The 21,110-nt window shown below is 40.5% G+C and overlaps 1 protein-coding gene and 1 pseudogene across 2 annotated transcripts; both read right to left on the minus strand.

The window, feature by feature from the left end:
- The window catches only part of LOC133022946 (uncharacterized), a 151,237-nt pseudogene extending 150,396 nt beyond the window's left edge, over positions 1–841 (minus strand).
- Positions 842–5,413: 4,572 nt separating this feature from the next.
- Positions 5,414–19,165, minus strand: stat3 (signal transducer and activator of transcription 3 (acute-phase response factor)). 2 transcript variants are annotated; one of them, XM_061090900.1, is made up of 24 exons: positions 18,924–19,165; positions 15,652–15,801; positions 14,997–15,240; positions 14,314–14,406; positions 14,112–14,193; positions 13,834–13,934; positions 13,218–13,369; positions 12,835–12,993; positions 12,444–12,536; positions 12,266–12,325; positions 12,141–12,170; positions 11,946–12,039; positions 11,803–11,850; positions 11,565–11,648; positions 10,706–10,804; positions 10,425–10,560; positions 10,285–10,337; positions 10,098–10,192; positions 9,794–9,933; positions 9,485–9,706; positions 9,344–9,386; positions 8,041–8,100; positions 7,034–7,131; positions 5,414–6,642 (listed from the first exon to the last, which is right to left on the minus strand). In XM_061090900.1, exons 2-24 carry the CDS (start codon positions 15,777–15,779, stop codon positions 6,602–6,604), a joined length of 2,355 nt encoding a protein of 784 aa, XP_060946883.1. In that variant the 5' UTR covers positions 15,780–15,801; positions 18,924–19,165; the 3' UTR covers positions 5,414–6,601. The 2 variants fall into 2 exon arrangements, with proteins under 2 accessions (XP_060946883.1, XP_060946884.1); XM_061090901.1 differs by lacking the exon at positions 8,041–8,100.
- Positions 19,166–21,110: the final 1,945 nt, after the last annotated feature.

Here is a 21,110-nt window from a genome sequence, read left to right on the forward strand (position 1 = left end):
TATCTGTATTTATTTGACTCCTTAATATCGGTATCAGCCCAAAAAGAATCCCCATCAGTCAGGTTTTAGTCAATTCTAATTCAAATCCAAAAAGAGTGTGTCTATGCTGACACATAAGACATTTTAAAAGCTCTAACCGGGTCCAACAGGCATGGCACCACTTTCCAAACTGCTACATATCCTTTGCATGTCAAGTCTTTATCTTCGAGGTAACATCGCAGTCAGACAGATGTCATGGAAGTACAAACTGCAGGACTGCTCGCTGCGGTGTTGAGGGGGGAAAGGTGTCTGCATCCACACAGAGGGCAGCAGCAGCAACTCAGGTGCAGCAGCAGCAGCAGCAGCTCGGGTTCGACCACAGCAGAAAACACAAGTCACACAAGAATCACCTGTCAAACTTCTGCAGCTCCAACCAGCACAGCCAGCATGTGGAGCTGCCTGTTGATCCAGCAGCGTTTCATGACACCACGGGAGGAAGAAACTACATGTCTACACAGATGGGTCCATACGTGTGTGTGTGTCTGCGTGTGTGTGTCTGTGTGTGCGCAGCGTGCGCAGGAGCCTCACACACACACACTCGCAGTTTGTTTACAAAGCGCTGTCAGAATAAGCTTTCGCAACCGGTGGAGGGGACAGTGAGTGGGACGAGGCGAGAGACGTTCACTTACTCACACACGCACGCACACGCAAAGACATATATACATACACATGTACACGCACACGCACACAGCATGTCACGCTTACCTCTGTGGAGCGACGGGAGCTGCGGAGCTTTTCTCATAAAACGAAGGCAGAGGCTGCAGCGACGATAGCGACCTACGACAGGAACCTCTCTCTCTCTCTCTCTCTCTCTCTCTCTCTCTCTCTCTCTCTCTCTCTCTCTCTCTCTCTCTCTCTCTCTCTCTCTCGCTCTCTCTATCTCTCTCTATCTCTCTGTTAGTCAGTTTTCCAGCAGTTCACTGCTCTCTCTCTCTCTCTCTCTCTCTCTCTCTCTCTCTCTCTCTTTCTCTCTCTCTCTCTCTCTCTTGCTCTCCCTCTCTCTCTCTCTCTCCCTGACAAACCGCCCACTTCCGGCGTGTCTCTCTCCCCCCACTCTCTCTCTCTCTCTCTCTCTCTCTCTCTCTCTCTCTCTCTGTCAGAAACACTTTCTGCTGATTTATTTTTGACTAAGATCTACATTTACATCTTTCTATCAAATACAGCAACAACTTACAGCCATAACAACATTCCTGCAGGCTTAGTGCAAAAACAATTCTATTTTTGTTTTGTTTTACTTTACATTACTTTACTTTACGTTACTTTATTTTACCTAACTAATTTAATTAGATTTAATAAAAAAAATATTTTGTTGTTTCAATTAAATTAAATTTATTTGACTTTGTTTATTTTACTGTTCTTTGCCTAACTTAACGTAACTTTACTTAACTTAACTTTATTTTATCTATTTATTTTTATTTAATTTTACTTTTATTGTTGTATCTGACTTTGTTTTGAGCAATAGCGTACTGTGTTGCCACACAGGCAAGGAGAACCACAGTCACTAAAATTAAACTTTGTTCACCACTGCTGCTTTAGATAAATCAATAATGTGATATGATCAATACAAACATTCATATCAGATTTAAATTGCTCCCTTGTTGTAGAGGCTCCTGTCTCTAGTGTTTACTTACAGCGTGTTGCACAATACCTCCCCTGGTGCTTCTAGTATTTTTTACATTTAATTTAATTTCCTATTTTTATATTCTTTATATTCTTTATACTTATACTTGCACAGAAAGTATACACCACAGAAAATCCCTTGCATGTGTAAACCTGCTTGGAAATAAAACCCAGTTTTTTTTTCTAATTCTGATTCTGTGCACACAGGTCGATTAAATTCAATTTAATCTCCAACTACCCATATATGTCTCCCTCATTCTGGACAACAGCGACCCCCTCTGGTTTAATGAAAAACAACGCTTAGTGGAGCACAGGAAAAATTGTTATTTTTAAACGAGATGTAATTAACGTTTTTTCAATTTCCTCTCAGTCTAACCCTTATCAGGCGAGATGAAAAGGGGGAGAGAGAGAGAGAGAGGGGGGGGGGGGTAGTGAGGTGGTGGCAGGGACTAAAGATAAAGCTGCCAAAATAAACTAGAGGACATTGTGTGCCCGAGGCACGTCCAGCAAATTAAATAAAGAGTCGGGGACAAAACAAAATACAAGTAAAAGGGCAACAGACACCATGTGACCTCATGTTGATTGTTTCCTGTTTATCGTGCCTGTTGTGTCCCCTTCTTTAGCACACGTGGCAGAATTAAAATCGCTTTAATAGACAGGTCACTTCTTATGGTTCATAGCAACTAAACCTGTCTGACTCATAGAATGGGAATAACCCGAATTACACGCAGTCATGGACTTGGTTGGTTTTGACCTGTGACTATTGATTTGTCACAAAGAAACAGAAAAGGATCAAAGTCCAGAGTATCTTTTGAATGATGTTGACTGAAATCTGAGAAATAAATGTCATCCATGTCAGAACGTACCTCTTTTATATCAGCTTTTTCCTCTCTCTGTCTCAAACACACACACACACGCACGCACGCACGCACGCACGCACGCACACACACACACACACACACACACACACACACACACACACACACACAGTTTCATTGATTCTCCAGATTGATTGGCTGCAGGCCAGAGCTGAAGGGTGACAGTTGCCTCCTCAGACAGCTGAGTCAGCAGCTGCTGATGGTAATAGATGCACATCTTCTCCACACCCACTCAGCCCCTCAAACCCGTCTGTGTTTATTTCCTGTCACCGAGACAAACACACACAGTAGGCCGAGGCCGGGCTGACTGGGTGTAGAGCAAGGCAGATGCCCAGTGATGCAGAAAGTGTCTCCTTTGCTGCCCGTGTTTGTTTGGCTGCTTTATCTCAGCTGTCCCTAAACAGGCTCATGGGAATCCCAGCCAGGCTGCTGCTGTTCCCATCAGTGGCACGTTACAGCTGAAGATGTGGTGGGGCTGCACTCATGCAATGCGGGGTTTCCAGTCAGGGAAGTCCAGGGATCATGTGTCGAGAGTTCTTTCCTCGAAGGCAGTGATAAAACAGGAAGTAGAATGACAGATGACCTCATGTTTAGGAATGTATACAGTAACGTTCAAATCCGAGAAACTGCACTGGATTAATACTTCCATGGGAAACAACCTGTAACCGCAGCTGGTTTCAAATAATTAGCCCAGCTGATTTTACATTTCACATGCTCCCATTCAACTTATGAGTTTTACTTTTACATTGTTGAATAAAAGGAACATGTGGTTGATTTCTGCACGGCTTAATTGCGGTTTGTACCCACCATAGTTAGAAATGGGACCGCTGGCTCGTTTATATTAGATTTTTTTGGCGTGTGTGTATCAAATATATATATTCTCCACCATGTCCATGTGAAAACGACCCAAATGTCATCATATCAAGTCAGTTTTCTAACGTTAATATTTAAGCAAATGTCTTTTTTCCTGGATTCAACTTGAGCTTTCTTTTCCAGCAGGTTACACCAAATGAACATCGGCCCTCAGTTCCTTATAGAAATGAGACCTTTACTGCTCTCACATTATTTAGCACATATTGAATATTGAATCGCATGACCTAAATCTTTACCGTTCCTCTTTGTTGTAACTGATTTCCTGCCAACACCGGTGATTTCAAAACATTTCCTGTCAAAACGCTGAACTATTCATTTTGACAATTATTAATGACTTCCTCTGGTTTGATTTACGGTAAAGTTCTGTAGTGTCTTTTTGTTTTTAATTTTTTTTAGCTATAACTATGACCACTTCAGTTTGTCACTTCTCATCCAGTCAATTGAGCAGCATTTTCATATCTTAATACATATGATCTCTCAGTTCTATCTTTATAAATCTATAACATTCAGAAGCAGCTGTGAATTCAAACCTGAAATGCATATGCATATTAATAAGTGATACTTCAATATTAATCATATAAATTACAGGCGTAATTATTCTGAAACAGTTTGAATATGAAGGGGCATTTTGAAAATGTGATATCTGCTGTAACAAATGACTAAAGATTAAAAATAAACTGATTAGATCTATTTATTTACATCTTGAAGAAGATATATCCTAAAGTAAGATGATATTAGTTAAGAAGTCCCTTTTCAACATAATGGGTTCATAATGATAGTGTTGGCCACAGCTTTCAAGAAAAAGAGCTTAAAGCTGAATTAAATGTGTCCCACACTGTGATTCTTGTAAGGTGTCAGAAGCCAAGGCTGCAACTACTGGGTTATTCTCTAACAATAGGTTTTTAAAGCATGTTAAATTATCCAGTATCTAAAATCCCAAAATATAAAAGTAACTTTTAAGTTAGGCTGTCAAATATATGTAGAATAAGAAGAACATACAATGGTTTTCTCTGAAATGTGTATCTAAAGCAGCATAGAATGACACAGACACACACACAATAATTTGTCCATCTTCGTCCTGTGCTTAGTTTCCATGAGAATGAACAGGTAATCCAATCATTAATGGTAATATAGGATTGGTGTAGGGGGGAGAGTGGTCGTTCTCCAACAAGAAGGATGGCGGTTCGAACCCCAATCTTCTCCATCTGCATGCCGAAGTGTCCTCTGCAAGATACTGAACCTCAAAATTGGCAGGACTTCAACCACCTATTAATTTCACAATATCTTACACTATGTACATTTAAAAACAAAAATAAAATGTTATACTTAATTTATACTAATAAATAATAATTCAATTAAATTAAATGAATCCTGCGTAGTCTGCTTCTACGCAAGATGTATATTAAAAAATATATAAATAATAAAAAAAATATATAACAGAAAATAAATGAAAAGTACATTTTCACCATTTTCTACAAATTTTGGTAAAATTTGAGCATGTTAAAGCCCTCAAAAAGCCAATTAATTTGCCTGAATAATAATAGTAATCCTTACAATTTCAATAGGGCCTCACTGTCTGTCAGTGCCTGTCAGTGCTCGGGCCCTAATTACTCTAAATTGACCAGTGAGTATGAGCATGAATGGTTGTTTGTATCTGTATGTAGGCTCTGTGATTAGCTGGCGACTTACCTATGATGCACCCCTGCCTACTAAATGTCAGCTTGGATTGGCTCCAGATTGCAAGGATAAAATAAACAAGTTTTTGCACTTTATTTTTTCTGCTTCACTTCGACCTCATTTTCCATCACATTTAAATCTTACTTCTTCCTGCACATGACTATGGAGGATAAACAGGGCTCAGACAAGTTTGATGTTTGTAGCTTGGTGTTTAATAAGGTTAGTTTTTGGTCCCTATTATAATTTGTTTATGATATTCATGTAAAAAAATGTTTAACAATTTATTTTTTAAGTGAGTCAATAATCACACCAACAGATTACTAGAATACTTTCAATCATCAATCAAATTTTATTTATATAGCCCATATTCACAAATCACAATTTGTCTCAAGGGGTTAACATGTGTGACATCCTCTGTCCTCAACAAGAGTGAGAAAAAATTACCAGAAAAACCCCTATTATAAGAGGGGACACAACTTTCAGGTCCAGCTTGTTTTTATTGCCATCTGTAAAATCATGAAGAGTTACAGCATAGTTTAGAGAAAACCTGTTGACATTTCTTGGTTGAATAGGGAGTCGTGGTGTGGAATTATTCAACAGTGTGAAAAACACTACTGTGTACACTTTGATAAAGTGAAACATTTTTCTCAAATATCCACGATTACTTTTGATGATAGGTTTTAAAATAAACCGTTTGTAAAATCATTTGCTTAACATATCTGGTTATATCAGATGAATTTAACCAAACAAAAAAAGACAAGAATGCTCATTTCAAAACCAAGTATAGTCCCCTGGATCACAAATTACAGTATTTGAGTGGGAATGACAAAAAACTTGTTTCCAGATCACCAACTATATGAGTCATATCATGTAATTTCTCACGATACAATACGGTGGAAGAAACACACGACTAGATAACTAATGAAGTATCTGAACTCCTCGTGTTTCCATGTAGGAACAAATTTAAAACGCTCTGTGAAATAGAACAAATATAAAATTTTGTTTTAAGTTTTAAGTGCAACCAAGGTCTTTTGGAACAACTGTGACATATTACATTTGGTAGGGATCAAAAAACACAAGACAAAATAAAAGCATCAAATTAAATGCATCAAAAATAAATTCATCTACATACATTTCTAAAGCGGTATAGCTTATACAACAATAAGTCTCATTACATTTCTTATTCAAAGAAAAAAAACACTTGATTTCATAACCATCTTCAAGAGCCAATGACGCACACAGTACGACGTTTTAAAAAAATACAATTCCAGATATCTATGAAGAGGGGGAAGTACTGAATGGAAGGCGAGTGAGTGGGTCAGTGTCGATCAAGAGTTCCACACACTAAGTACAGTCAAAGGCTAAAGAAAAATGGCAATGCCTTTTTAAAAGGATCTTCCAATTCCCTACTGTGTGAAAGTTTACACAGAAACAAGAAACAAACTGTACAGGCAGGACAAGTGTACAGAGGGAGGGAAGAGAAGTCATCAACTCCTTACAATGAGAGAAATCTTTCACATAGGCGACGCTACGTCCATGTCTAGAGTCAGCGAATCTGTGAAGATAAAAAATATTAATCAAAATACTAGCTATTAATATTCATTATAAATGTTGTACTGTGTGTTCTTGTAGCCCACTTGAAGACCATCCGAGGGGACAGTGAGGACAATTCTGGTTTTGGTTGGTCCCTTCTTTATCAAGGTGCTGTTTGGTTTTAACATTAAGATTAGATTTTGTTTATGCCACAAGTTCACTCTGGCCCGGGCTTATAACCGGGAAAAACATCGGGCTCGGGTCAGATTCGGACACAGAAAACTTAAATACCTCTCGCCTCCGTTAGTTTTCTCGATTGAAAGGTTTCGGCATATAGTCGTGGAGCTTCTCACGTGTATAAATATAAATAAAAATGTTTGTGTTTATGTACAATGCGTGTGTAAGTGACTCACCCATATGTCCTGGATTAGCTTCAACGTCATTGTGCATCAGAGAGTCGAGGGTGCGGGGCGACATGGGGAACAGGTCACTGGTGTTTCCAGAATTTGTGCTGTAAAAACATGAAAAGAGGACACATGTAAAAAAAGGTGAACCAATGACCACACACACACTTCCATGTAGATTCTGGCCACAGATTTCATGTTAGTCAACCCAATTGTTAGTGTTTGTCTTCATCACACTGACTGCAGGTCTACCATAAGTCAAAAGGCTGCAATAATATACATATAATCTGTACATATAATCCATCAGTCTCATCCTACTGTGAAAGATAGTTCAACATTCAGCATCAGTGTGCAAAGTCAATACGAAGAAAAGAAAGTCGATTAAAGCTGGGATGGCTCTGACAAACAACGAGACTAAGAAACACTTGGCAGATGTTGAGGATGTTTTCTGCCTGAAATTTAGAACGAGGTCAGCACAAAGACAAACAAGGTTTTAATTGTGCTGCACTTTAATGTTAATGATGACTACTCTGCGATGTCAGTTGATGGTTAGCGTGGTGGGTTAAGTGGATTGAACAGGACATTACTAAATCCTTCTTTCAAGAGCAATTTCCCTTTTTAAAAAAAATATTTCCTTCCTCTTTTAAATGGCTTTTTTGCTTGGTCTACTTTCTTATGAAATTATTATTTGATTTTTGAATATTTGGATCAAAAACACTACAAATATATGAATTCTCTAATCAGATACAATCACAGCGTTTATATGTTTAGTCCATACAGATGGATTTAATCGAGCAGTTATGAAAAATGGGACCCGAAACAATTAAAAATGAATGGTAGGGAGATGCATTTGAATTAGAACCAGGAGACAAGAAGCTGTGAGACACAGACAGCAAATATGTAGCTGGGGGTGCGGCGCCGATATCCCTGAAACCCACCCATCAGGCACACAGACAAAGTGACATGATGCACACACAGCCCTACATGCCAGCTTCCCCCCCCCCCTCGGTTCCTACCAATGGAATCCGTTCCCAAGCAGGTCACTGTCCGGCAAGTCCATGAACACGGAGGGACACCTACGGAGAGAGGTCAGGATCGGGCTGAGCAAACCTCAGAACCAGCCGCCACCCTACCACACCACTACACCCACCAACCAACCAGAGATCCATCCAGAGCACACATGGCTGACTGGCGTGTGTGTTCACACTCCTCTGACCTCTGTCAACTTTGCACTGTCAATTTGATGCACCTCTCCTCCTCCCACCTCAGCTATTAGTACCTCCACCAAGGAGGTTCGTCTACCAGACGGATTACCGCAAAAATTGGTGGAGCGATGTCATATGGGTCAGGGAAGAACCCAATAAATTTTGGTGTGGATCAAATCCTTCTCATTTAGGGGACTGATATTTATAAGTGTGTGCAATTTGGTTAAGCTTCATTGAATTTAACGGGTGTTTGGCCTTGCTGAAGTTATAGGCTCTAATGAGTGACATTCTAGTTCTTATTAAATCTCAGCTTCTCAATGAATATCCATCTGAAGATACCTTCTAATATACTTACTGTTAATGAAGTTTAGTTTTAGCCTCTGTGCCCTTTCATGATTTTGTAATATTGACCCTGACCAAACCAATGTACCTGAATTTAAATGTGATTACAACAGAAAGAGCACAACATAGAATAGTTAAATCATCTAGAGTGGATGCCATTTAGTTGCTAGGGGTATGAGATGCTCTTCTACTCTTCTACTGCTGTTCTTATTTTGATCGCATGCCTGGTCCACAGAAATAAAGGTGTGACAGGAATATTTGCACACTCAGCATGGACATAAATTCCCATCTGAGTCCCTAAGGCCCTAACCTGATACCACTGGCCAACATCAATTGTCTTAAACAGAAACTGAACAGAATCTACATATATAGGTTCACATGAGCGGGGTGATGGTTCCTCTAATGATGGTGGTGACTCACAGTGAGAGTAGCTTTGTTCTCCTTTCCTTGAACATGTGACCACACTTGTCGTAAACGAAGTGTAAGTTTAAAGAAGGAAGTGTAGATCCTGAGCAGGAACATTCAGTCTCTTAAATATCAATAACAGATGAGAACGTTTTTTTGGAACACATTTGTACTTTGGCACGTCGCAGACTAGACAGCAGCCAAACCTTCATCTTTGTTACTTTGTGACATTATGATCTCATATGTACATTTATACCATCTTGTCCTATTATCAAGGTGCTCATTACAGTCCATATTATCGCTGTAGTCATTACAGACCATATTATCATATTCTAATCTTGCAGATAAAGGAGGAACAGATACTTACGGTGTGACGCAGATGAACTTTGTCTTCAAGTATGGCTGAATAGCTGTCAGGGAAAAGAAAATATACATTTGTAATCCATCCATACGTCTTGTGTCTCTTAAGATGCATAGATACCACAGAGGTCAGAGACACGTGACTTACTGCTTGTCGAGTCTCCTGGTATCTCAGGTTCAGGAGCTGTCTCCGGCCTGCAGTACTTCCCGAACGCGTCCTCTTTGGGGATGTCGGGGTGGAGGTAGACAAGAGGTGAAACCAGGATGTTGGTGGCATCCATAATCTTGTAGCCCATGATGATGTCGGCGAAGGACATATTGTTGAGCTGCTGCTTGGTGTAGGGCTCCACCGACTGGATCTGGGTCTTTCCTGTAGCCGCACAACGAAAAGCAAGTGTCACAACCAAACGTCTTAAAATGAATCTTTAAATTCTAAAAATAGGATTTAAATTCCCACCACTGATGTCTTTCTCCACCCATGTGAATGTTATGCCCCCCTCCTTGCTGCTCTCGCTGAAGCGCAGCAGAAAAGTGCCAGGAGGTTTTGGACTCAGAATGGCCCTCTCCCTCTCCTTACTGATGAATCCCATGATATATCTGTAGCGGGAAACAGGAAGGCAAATAATACACATTTTTTAAATAGTACATTTATTCTAAATCTGTTGACTGCTGCATGCCAAAACACTTTCTATACAATGAAAAACGCCAGATTCCAGCAGCTGCTCAGGGGCTTGACTTGTAAACAAAGGACGACCTCTCACCCCTCATTCCACAGGGCCAGGATGTACTTCTTCACCAAGTCAATGATGTTGTCCAGCCACACCCAGAAGGAGAAGCCTTTACCCGCCATATTTTCCTACACAGAGGAAGGGGAAAAAATTACTCGCACTGACTCTATACAAAGGCAATATGGTGGACTGAGTCATACGTGGTTGGAAGATGAAGTACCTTACAGAACTTGGCCCAAGTGATCTGACAGCCAGAGTAGTTGACGCAAGGCCCTAAATGGACGATCAAAAATCACATTAGTATATGAAACAGTGCAATGTTGGAAGTTTTTAGAGAGAGTGTAAGTCATGTCAACTGACCTAGTAATTTCTCAGCCAGTGTGGTGAGCTGTTCAATGGTCAGGCCTCTCTTAGTGGTGGAGGAGAATTGCCAGCTTAGCACTTCAGCAACCTGGTCCCATGTTCCCACTGGAGGCTTGGTGAAGAAGTTTACGTTCTGTGCAGACATAGCCAAGCCAGCTTATTATAAAAACACAACATTGTCCGAATACTTTTGAAGGTGCGCTAGAAAACAACACAGAGAAAAAATCCTCCCCAGGTAACAGAGTTCCGCCCCTTTCCACCAGAGGGTGCCGTCTTACCTTTGGGTGGTTAGTGAGCATGTTGTACCACAGGATGGAGGCCCAGGCGTTGGGCATCTGGCAGATGTTTGAAATGACTACCACAGGCAGAGAATGGGTCTGCATATACGACAGAAAAAAAATATTTCAGTAAGCCTTCTTTAAAGAAAACTATAATAATTTGCTTGCCAACATTTTGTCCTGCCCAATGACGCTAAAATGTTCTTGCTTCTATTTCAGTAGATCATCCGCTCATTAATGCTGCGCTTACTCCTACAAAGCATCTAGCTGTTCTTAGTGCAAAACGTTTTATTATGAAAGGGTTCCTTTGTTAAGCGGCCCACAAAAGATTTTGTTTCTCGAGCCCTGGGATCACATCTGCGAATATGATGGGTCCCTCAAGAAAGAACACAACGATAATGACACAATGCACTGAAATAAAATCATAATATGTCCAATTCATTATTTTTACACTCAAGATTCAGTTTATTCTTGAGCCTATATTCACAACAAATATACCATTTGTCAGTGGGAGAATTTAGTTTTAAGATATTCCTTTATTAATCCCAACAGGGAAACTCGCCATAAGAGAAATAATTATGTTGAAAAGGATAAATGAATAAAATGTTGCTTCAGCATAAATATTAAGTGCTGTTTCTCCGCCCTCGGTGGGGTTACTGGGGTCAGGAACAACAATTGCATCTTTCAGTAACAGCTCATTTAGAAACTTGGGCGATGACAGTCTCTGAAGACTTTGATGATGACCCATTTCTCTATGATGTGTCTGAGAACAGAGCACTGCATTGTTCTTTGAGAGTTTTTTGAGTTTGCTTCTAGTTTTGTGTGGAAGTTAGAATGAAAAACCGGAAAGGCTACTCACCTCCAGATCGATCTTCAGACCTTGGTGATAGACTTCTGTGTCAAAGGTGATAAGATGCAGCTCCTCTGTGACGATCAGAGAGGCCTGGAGAGAAGAGAACATTTGAACCCCTAGTGGATGAAAAATAAACTGTGTGGACTGTTCATATGCATCTATGCTCACAGCCTTTTTAGTTGAATCAAAAACAATTAGCATTGAATTACACTATTGTAACAATAGTGTTAGGAAGAGTACCTACATCACTATTGGTCCGGCCACCATTACCGCACCTCTGTTCTCTCAGGGTCTGTAAAAGAAACAGGAAGTCAGAGCTCCATGGCAGTCCGTTGTGGGAAAACGTCATCACTGTCGAGCAATTAGAGTTTTGCCTCCATAACTCACCAAGTGTTTAAACTCTGCTGACAGGCTGCCATTGTTCGATTCCTCCATGTTCATAACTTTTGTGTTAGTGCCGAGGATGTTAAACTTCCGTGACCTGAAAAAATTTAAGGGGCAAAAGAAAGTGAGACTCTTTACTAAATTAATATAAAGCAAATGACCAGGCTTTAAAAAAGCAAATGTTCTTAAAAGTCTTACCCTCGAATTGCAGCCACATCACCAGATTCCCTGAAAATAAACAGTTCAAGTCAGTGAAGCAGAAATTTTTCTTTATCTTCAATCATGAAAGTGTCGTACTGATAATGACTTAAGAAAAAACTCACTTGTCAATGCAAACTTTAATTTTCAGCTGGTAATTTAGTTCAGGAAACTTAACAAGTAACCTGGAAAAAAGCGAAGGAAGTATTTATTAAATATTCATCAAGATATCAAATATTCTCCATTAAAAGATTTAAAAAAAACAGTCTCTTATATTTCAGTGTTTCAAGTCTGCATCCTTACCTGACTTTATTTGTGAACTGCACTCCGGTTTTAATAACCAGAGGTCTGTCTGGATGCATGGGCATACAGGGCTGTCTTTCCACCACAAAAGCACTAGAAGACAAGAGTGGATCATGTTTCAGAGGAGATTCACCACATGTTGTCGACAATATAAGGTCCACATACTAATGATTCTGAGCTTTCGACTGTGTATCACATTCATAATATGCTCACAATGTAAACTTGATCTGAAACCAGTGTCAAATGTGTCTGAAAGCTGAGCAACATTAAAAAGTGGAACCTTAAACTTTCGATTTTTTTTAGGTTCCCAAAGAAGCAACTTCCATTCATAGTAACACAAAGGAAAAATTGTCTGTGAACATTTTTATTGCAGCTACACCAAATGCAGTACCTCTTCATTAGGTTTCGGAACAAGTCCACAATCTTCTCCTCCAGGGCGGGTCGGTGCTGAATGATGGGGTCTCCCTTGTAGGACACTTTCTGCTGAAGCTCCTCCAACTTCTTGATCTGCTGACGAATCTGGAGCTGGGACTCAGCCAAGGATGTGATCCTGGTTAGAAAATAACCACAGTTCAGTTCAGTCAACTCTCATGTTTTCAGATGCTGGCTGTTGTACACTTGTTATTGCTCAAATAACTAAATAAAGTGTTAATCAACAAACATTTTTGTTTTGTTTATGTCCTTTTTTATATTTAAAAATACAAATGGATCGTTCCTAATTAAAGTGACCGTCGTCTAGCTTAGGAAATTGCTTTAAATCTCGGTCATGGTTACCATGTCTCGAGGCGATCGAGGCAGATGTTCGGTGGACCTCCAATACAAGCAATTTGCTGTCGTCTCTTCCAGTCTGCTAGTTCTTCATCTGTCAGGTTCTTCTGCACATAATCCATGGCGGTCAGCAAGCCTCCCATCTCTGTCACGATTTGCTAAGGGATACGAAGGACAGCACATTTAGGCAGTGGCATAATTTATCCGGGCAATGCGAGTGGTGGCATTACCCCTGGAAGGCATGATATTGATTCACAAACTCTAACTCGTTCCTCATAAATCATTACAGAGTCCTTTTTTAAAGACGATGAAAAACCCCTTTTTAAAATAGTCAATCAACCAAGTGCCGAGCCTAGACCCCTCCTTCAGGTTTGCTCCTTTAAGTAATTCATAAAATTTCACATAAAGATAAAAGTGGTGGCCTTACACCTAAAATGCCTATTACTAACTTTCACACAAACATACAAGGACATAGCCTCTTTTTTTTATCCCTTTTTATTCTTGTGTTTATCAGTTGATGTCTTCTTGGTTAAACTTAAGGCATTTAAGACAATCCAAACTGTTTTAATTCTTTCTCATATTTTTGACATATCTCACTACATTGGAAGTGAGAGGGACCCACCCTCCTGAGCTGGTCCAGAGCGCTCAGCATCTGTTCAAGCTGAGCCATCTTCTGTCTTGTAGCAGCTGCCTGGCTATTTCCGTTAAGGTCCTGGGACAACTCTAGAATGAGGCGGGAGCATGTAAAGGGTCAGTTATAAAATAAAGACGCATTTATTGTACAGTATAAGATGATGCTGATCAAGGCATTGTAATGAATCTTAATTTAAGACAGTATAAATACATTTCCTACAGTCTAATGTCAAGGAAAAGGCCAAAAAACTATGAAGGAGAACATACCTCCTTGGCTTTTCAGTGTCTTATAATTGAAGTCAAAATCATCCTGCAAGTTCTCAAGCATTTTCATCTTCTGTTCCATATCCTGTTGAGACAAATGATGATGATTTGTTTATTAATGACAAGACTTCAAGGTAAGAGTGTTCAAAATTATTTATATTGCATATTTAATTTTCTAATCAGTTATTTCCTGATGGACACTCACCTGCACTCGTTTCCTGATGTCTTGAAGGTTGTGCTCCAGGATCTGCTGCTTCTCTGTCACTACTGTACCAGTGGGATGAGCTGCTTGACCATCCTTCAAGAAGAAGATACACAACATTCAGAATTATTCAGCTAACCCAAACCAATTCATGACTATTTTTATTTATAAAGCTATCTTGGGTCTGCTCCCCCACTACTTATGTAATTATATCTTTAAATCCCAGAGCAATTACTGCTTACGTTCAAATGAGTTTTATTTATTAATTATGCCCAAAGTTCACTCTGAATTTGGTAAGCACTGTTTTAAGTTCGCTGCACCTGCTGCTTGGAATGCACTGCAAAAAAACTCTAAAGTTAAAGGAGCTCATAAACCTTGAAACTTTGAAGACTCGTGTGAGAGAAATTGGAGCGGCTTCATACCGCACTTGTTCTTGTTTTGGTGTGAATCCGGAGCTTTAGTCCTGTTGCCTTATCTTTTTCTTTTAAATGTATTTTATCTGTGTTATGTGATTTCTGTGTGTCTTGTGACTGTTGACATTTTTTTGTATGCTGCTGTCTTGGCCAGGCTTCCCTTGAAAAAGAGGTCATTGTATCTCAACGGGACTGACCTGGTTAAATAAAGGCAAATAAAATAAATAAAATTTTATAACAAAGAACAAGCTTGGTTTGTGTGGCTTTCTCTACCTGTGCAGCAGTTGTGGCAGTCTGCAGGAGCCTTTGCTCCTCCCACAAGCAGCGGGCAACAATGCGGGCAATATCCATCGGCTTCTCCAAGTACTTGCTCTGCAGATGCTGTTTGATCCTGCGCAGGTTATGCTGGTAGAGCACGTTGTTCTCCTGCAGGAAACGGCTATACTGCTGATCTATCTCTCCAAGGAGGTTGTGGAACACCAGTGTAGCGTGCGACTCCGTATTGGCAGCGTACGCCCTTGTCAAAGGAGAGGAGAAGATAATCAGGCTATGATGATTTCTAGTTCCTGCTATGAGCTGGTACGAGATGCACTCAAACTAAATACCCATATCCCCTATAACTCAAAACATTGAACCGAAAAATTCTCAGAAGAAAGCTTAACTCTAAACAGAATGATTCAGGTGCACTGTTATACATAATATGCATGAGCTCCCTATAATGGGGGTTGCTAGGTTAGACGAAGGCATGATAAGGAAGAGGCTGACAATTGATTATAAAACATGATAGCTTTCTACGTATTAGCAAGTCACGGCTTGTGGCAACCAGCCAATCTGGAGCGTGTGGAGGATAAAACAATAGCAGCATATGATAGCAAACAGGAGAAATGAAATGGGCATAGCAGATCAAAGGAATTCAATTATTTCTCACCAGTCTTGGCTCTCAATCCAGGGGGCAAGAAACTGCCGGAGCTCCATGGGGAAGCTGTCACTGTACAAGTGGTAGAGCTGCTCCAGATATCTGGTCTCCAGCTGCTGCAACTGGTTCCACTGCGCCATCTTGACATATACCTCCTCAAACCTACATAGAAACAGATGAGGGTAAGAACATACGGTAATTTAAGCAAGAGGAAACATACCGATGGAGAAATAGCTAGGGTGATATTTTCTTCGAAAATGAAAAGAATCCCTTCCAGTGCAGTCACTTCCTGTTCAGTGAAACACTAAACCTTCACCGAGAAATACGGGCCTACACGAACAGCTGTCAACTCCCTGAGCAGATGGGAGTTAATGATCTCTCACCGAGGTTTTGCCCCAGTGAAAAGCACATTTCCTTGTCTTAAGTGTTGAAAAGCTATGGTTGAGATGGATTTGTAACAAGAGAAACATACAGTCTCAATACAATGACTATTATCCATCAGTTTCACCTGGCAGGCTCCGCTGGCCTTCTCATTTTACCAACAGCAGGCCCCACTGTTCTCTGGAGGCCTGTACACTACAGTAAACATACCCAGACAGTGAGTGAATCCAAAGGAAAGTTGTCTTTCCAGCCATGCAGTATTAGAGATGAACTGAAGCCTTTGTTTGAGCCCCTTTTATAACCATGGTTACTTCTGCATTAACATCCAATGTCTGATGCTATGGAGAATCAAAGATCGACTAACAAGTTTAACCAAAGCTCTGATCGTGTGTTGATTATGACTCAGATGTGTTCTTGACACTGAACCAGAATGTGCTTTCTGTTTCAAGGAGCTAAGGTGTTGCTGTTGCTTACAGAAAGCACAGATAGATGTACCACATTTTTCATTCGTTTACTTTATATACTCACTCTCCTTAAAAAAAAAGTAGGGCAGAGTAATAAAACTACTCTCAATATAAAGCAATCCTCTTAAAGATTGTTGAGTGGATTGATCTGGTAACTCAGTGTCAGGGTTCAACTCATAAATATATGTTCCAAGTTTCATTTAAATCAAGTCAGTAACCTGAGAACGCAACAAGCAAACAGTTCAGTTAAACACACTGACATTGTAAGTGAAGTTTTTCTTGAGCATGCAAGACACATAACTGAAATTGTTCAATAAAAGTAACACTTTCAAAGCGCACTAAGTTCTTCTTTCACTGACATATGAAAGCAGCGTGTGAATCTCTGGGCACAGGAAAACACTGGGTGGTTCATCACTGAGCAGTCACCGTAGTACTGTGAGAATTCCTTTCATTCTTTCAACATCTCATTTGGGGTTCAACTGCTTTATGTGTTAGTGATTCAAGTAGATTTTTTAGTTTCATTTTACATTTGGCTGACACAGAAAGAAACCACACAAGCCAATAAAAAAAAGGAATCATCAGGGTCAATTCACTTTAATCTGAAACCCTCTTGATACAATGTGACTTTTACTATATAGCCTATCCTCATTGCTTTCATTTGAAATCTTTTCATGTATCGTATTGAATTACAAAATTGCTTTCCAGTAAACTCAGCACCTGCATCAAGTGTCTGGACTTCTCCAACATATGCTCATGAAATCTCTGTGAAAAATCTGGAGGATCAGCAATGACCCAGTGCATACAATCATATCAGTGGTATAACTATACTCATGTTGATCAGCAATTACTTTAAATAACATCTGGCACTGACCTAACGATGCATAGTCACTGCTAAACAACAAGTTATTTTATGAAATGACAAAGGCAACATTTTGATGACAATTTGATTGTGTCACAAAACAGATGAAAAAGAGAAGATCTGCACTGAAAGCTTTCAATAAAGGATTTACGTCCCAGTGAGGGTTGGGGTGACACATCGCTCAACCTCAGACTTCTCTAAAAAACAATGTTTTGTAATGATTTGTTGATCCAGCACCCATCGGAAGATTTCTTTACTGGATGAATGTGATGTTCCTATTTTTTGATGTTGACTTGTCTGGGTGACACATGCATTATAAATGACTTTCACAAATACAACTCTGTGCCAAGATAAGTGGTTTGACCAAACGCCACAGCTTTAATTAGATTGTATACAAAAAGGAGAACATCGTTGCATGTGCAGGACAAACCAGATATTCCAATGGTTGCCAATCACCAAAGACAATGAGTGATTCCATAGATGTAAATCACTGATATTCCAATAAGTACTTCCTGGAGCAAACAAAAGAAAGCAGTAACCATGCTGACTAATCAGGTTTTATGACCTCTGTAAACACACCACAAAAAATGAGAATAAGCATACTTAATAATTTATAAAGTCTGTATTCAATGCCAGCCATGCTTTGTATATGAAATTGATTAATTTTGCATCTTTATTGCCTTTTTCTTTTTTTAACAACATGGCACAAAGACAAACCAAAAGATGAACACAAAACAGGGCGTAGACTAATTAAAATAATAAATTCCACTGCTTCATTGAAGCATTGAAGTAGGAAGGCACAGCACTGTTTTGGCTGAACATGAACTCATGAACTGAGCTAGATGATCAGATTTATGTCCATCCCACCATATGCAATTCTCTCTGTGTGTTATATACTAACAAGCTCCATAGACAAAAATGAGACCATGTTTGGCTTCCAAAGCTTTGAATTGATCCTTTTTTTTGCAATCATCATTCCACGTGTTGTGTACATGCCATAAACAGGGGCTGTGAGTTACATCACTATGACTCCACAGCTGTAGGGACTGCAGTAAACACGGTTCTATCCCCAACCCGAGGCTTTGGTGCAGGTGTGCCTGGATAGTGTGTTGTGTGTCAGACCTGCAGCTGGGAGGAGGGAGATGGGCGTGACAATTCCAGGGAAACACAAAACAATGCCCTGATTTTCGCTGAGTAAAACTAACACAATGCAACGTGATGTGATAATTTACGAGGCGTCAGTCCTGTTCAACGACAACAGACAGCGAACTGAGGATCAGCAAACTGGAAGTTCAAGACCACTGGTGCAAACACAGAAAGCTACTGTCCAGGAATGAGGTGGTGACATGATCAGGTATATGACGTGCAGACACAGAGATTAGCTCGTACAAACGAACAGGACATAGGATGGGCTCTCCTGAATAACTCATAAACTAATCACAAAGCTGTAATTGTACCCGAGCACTCCCAAGTAATTGCCGTGGTCTGTTGTGACATCCCTGTGAAAAGCAGCTGGCCTCTCGGTGCTGAGAGAAACAAGTGACGGAAAGCAGAAGTGTTTTTTATTCTCCGGCTCTTACCTGGCTCGGTGGGACTCCTTCAAAGTTTCTTCGTGGGAAAACTCCGCTCAAAACAACATGGACGACCGAGGAGACTTTATTTAAGAGTGAACGAGCGCAATTGAAGATAAAGTCGCAAAGTAAAATGGCGAAAGACTATTTTCCTCTCCTCCCCTGCTCGGGAAACTCTTTTCTCACACGCACATGAACCTCCACACCAGTCCTCGACACACTGCAGTCCTTCCGGCCACACAAACCAGACCAGCTCCGGTTATTGACACCTCCGACAGCTAATGGTAGTGCGGAACTCCTGCGTGGCCAATCACAATGTTCCTTTCGGGCACAAGAGGCGGGGCTTTGCGGCGGGGTTGGTTGAGAACTTGGTGTTTACTGCCGTCGCAGTAGCGCTGTTCCCGCCGGACGCGCCCTCCCTGCGGCTGCGCGCTAGAAGAGCTGCACGACGGGGGGAGGAGGAGCTCTTCCGCGGAACAGCCAGCCTGGAAGTCATCTGAGTTACTGGCAGCGCTGACGTCATCACGACTTTAATAACACCAGAGCTGATCCTCACTGGTCAGCCTTCAATCACAGGTCAATAACTTTTATCTCCTCTCTCAGTGGGTAAATATTACAACTCACATTGATGTAGTGTGTACACAGGCAGGTAACAGACCCATAAAGTAAAAGGCAGTATTTATTATTCAGTAAGCTTTTATTTTTTATTGAAAGAGGCCTTAAACACAACAGCAAAAGGCAAGCTCCAGCGTCTGGTTTAATTAATCACACCTACCTATAGTAATAATGTGTAACATTCATTTAAATGACTATCATCTTTTTTTCAAGTGTTTCTGTTTGTCGCCTACATCCCACTCGCAGCACACTGGCAGCTTATAAAAAGGTACAAGGTGGCAAAAACACACATTTCCTCCAGAGGCACACCGATATCTTACAACTGTTTCAATGTTTGATGTGCTAGACAGTGTGCACATCCTTGTCAAAAAGAAATCAATACAAATGTGCTACAATGATAAGCCTATGTGATGTCACAGGCCGGCGACAATTCAACGCAGGCGAACTTGAGAGTTTCACAAACACATCAGTGTGGGTATATAGTATGCAAACAACCTTTCACAATCACACAATCACACAATCACACACATACAAAATGTCCTCCGCCCAGTTCATACCCTGCTCAGTGCTCAGAAGGAGCACTCTCCTTAATTGCATCCCCCAGCCTATTGATTGTTTTAATGGAGTTCCCTGCTGCACAGTGGGCCTAGAGCACATCAAGGTCACACAGTCTCTAAGAAGGGAAAATGGAGTCTGTACCGCCAGCGTGTTTCCATCTGTAGCCCTGCATGCTTAATGTATATGCTCACAAGTGGCAACGAAAGAGGTCTGCCATCATCAGGTTCAGAATAATCACAACCCAATTAACACATAGCTTCTTCTAATCCTGGTGCCTTCTCCTCAATAACTTAATTTTGCCAATAATGGGGTATCTGTCACAGTGGACATTCCTTTCATAATTCCGAGGAGACACACACAGGATTGCACCTGGTCTCTGTGAAAACATTTGTGGACTGGGCCGTGCCTTTGCGCTGGTCTGACATTTGTTCAAGTACCGAGCCATTCATAAATACCTGGCAGTGTTCTGCTTGCCTCCAACTACATTTAGAATGACATTTCCATCTCCACCTACGTAATCAGCCATTAAACTGTCATCTTGCTCTTCAGGCCATATATTTTTCTGCCTGCAATTACCTTGGGAAATTTTTACAGGGCTGTGCAAATGTACTATGATGAGCTGTAACCATGGCGATGCAATTGTTTTTTCTCTCCTGTGCCTCCCTGTGCAGCGCTGTGCTCTGTGAAACTTAGAAATATGACATGGTGAATGAGGGCGCTACAGTAAAAGATGGTCGAACAGTTTTTTCAAGCATGCATTGTAAAGACTAATCACAGCAACGGTTACATTCTGAATGTCATAATTATACGCTTTTAGCATTTTGTTAAATCACTGCTGAAATGAGCGACCAAATATCGACGCTGGATAGAGTAGAATGAGATAATTCCCTACATAATATGTAGTATTTCTGATACAATTTAAGAGATATTACACTTCCATTTTCAGTACTTTACATTTATAATTTACATTACAAAGAATGTAAAAGCAAAACATTACTTTCTAACATTTGACACGATGCCTGG

The sequence above is a fragment of the Limanda limanda genome, chromosome 17, assembly GCF_963576545.1.
Source record: "Limanda limanda chromosome 17, fLimLim1.1, whole genome shotgun sequence".
Classification (NCBI taxonomy): domain Eukaryota; kingdom Metazoa; phylum Chordata; class Actinopteri; order Pleuronectiformes; family Pleuronectidae; genus Limanda; species Limanda limanda.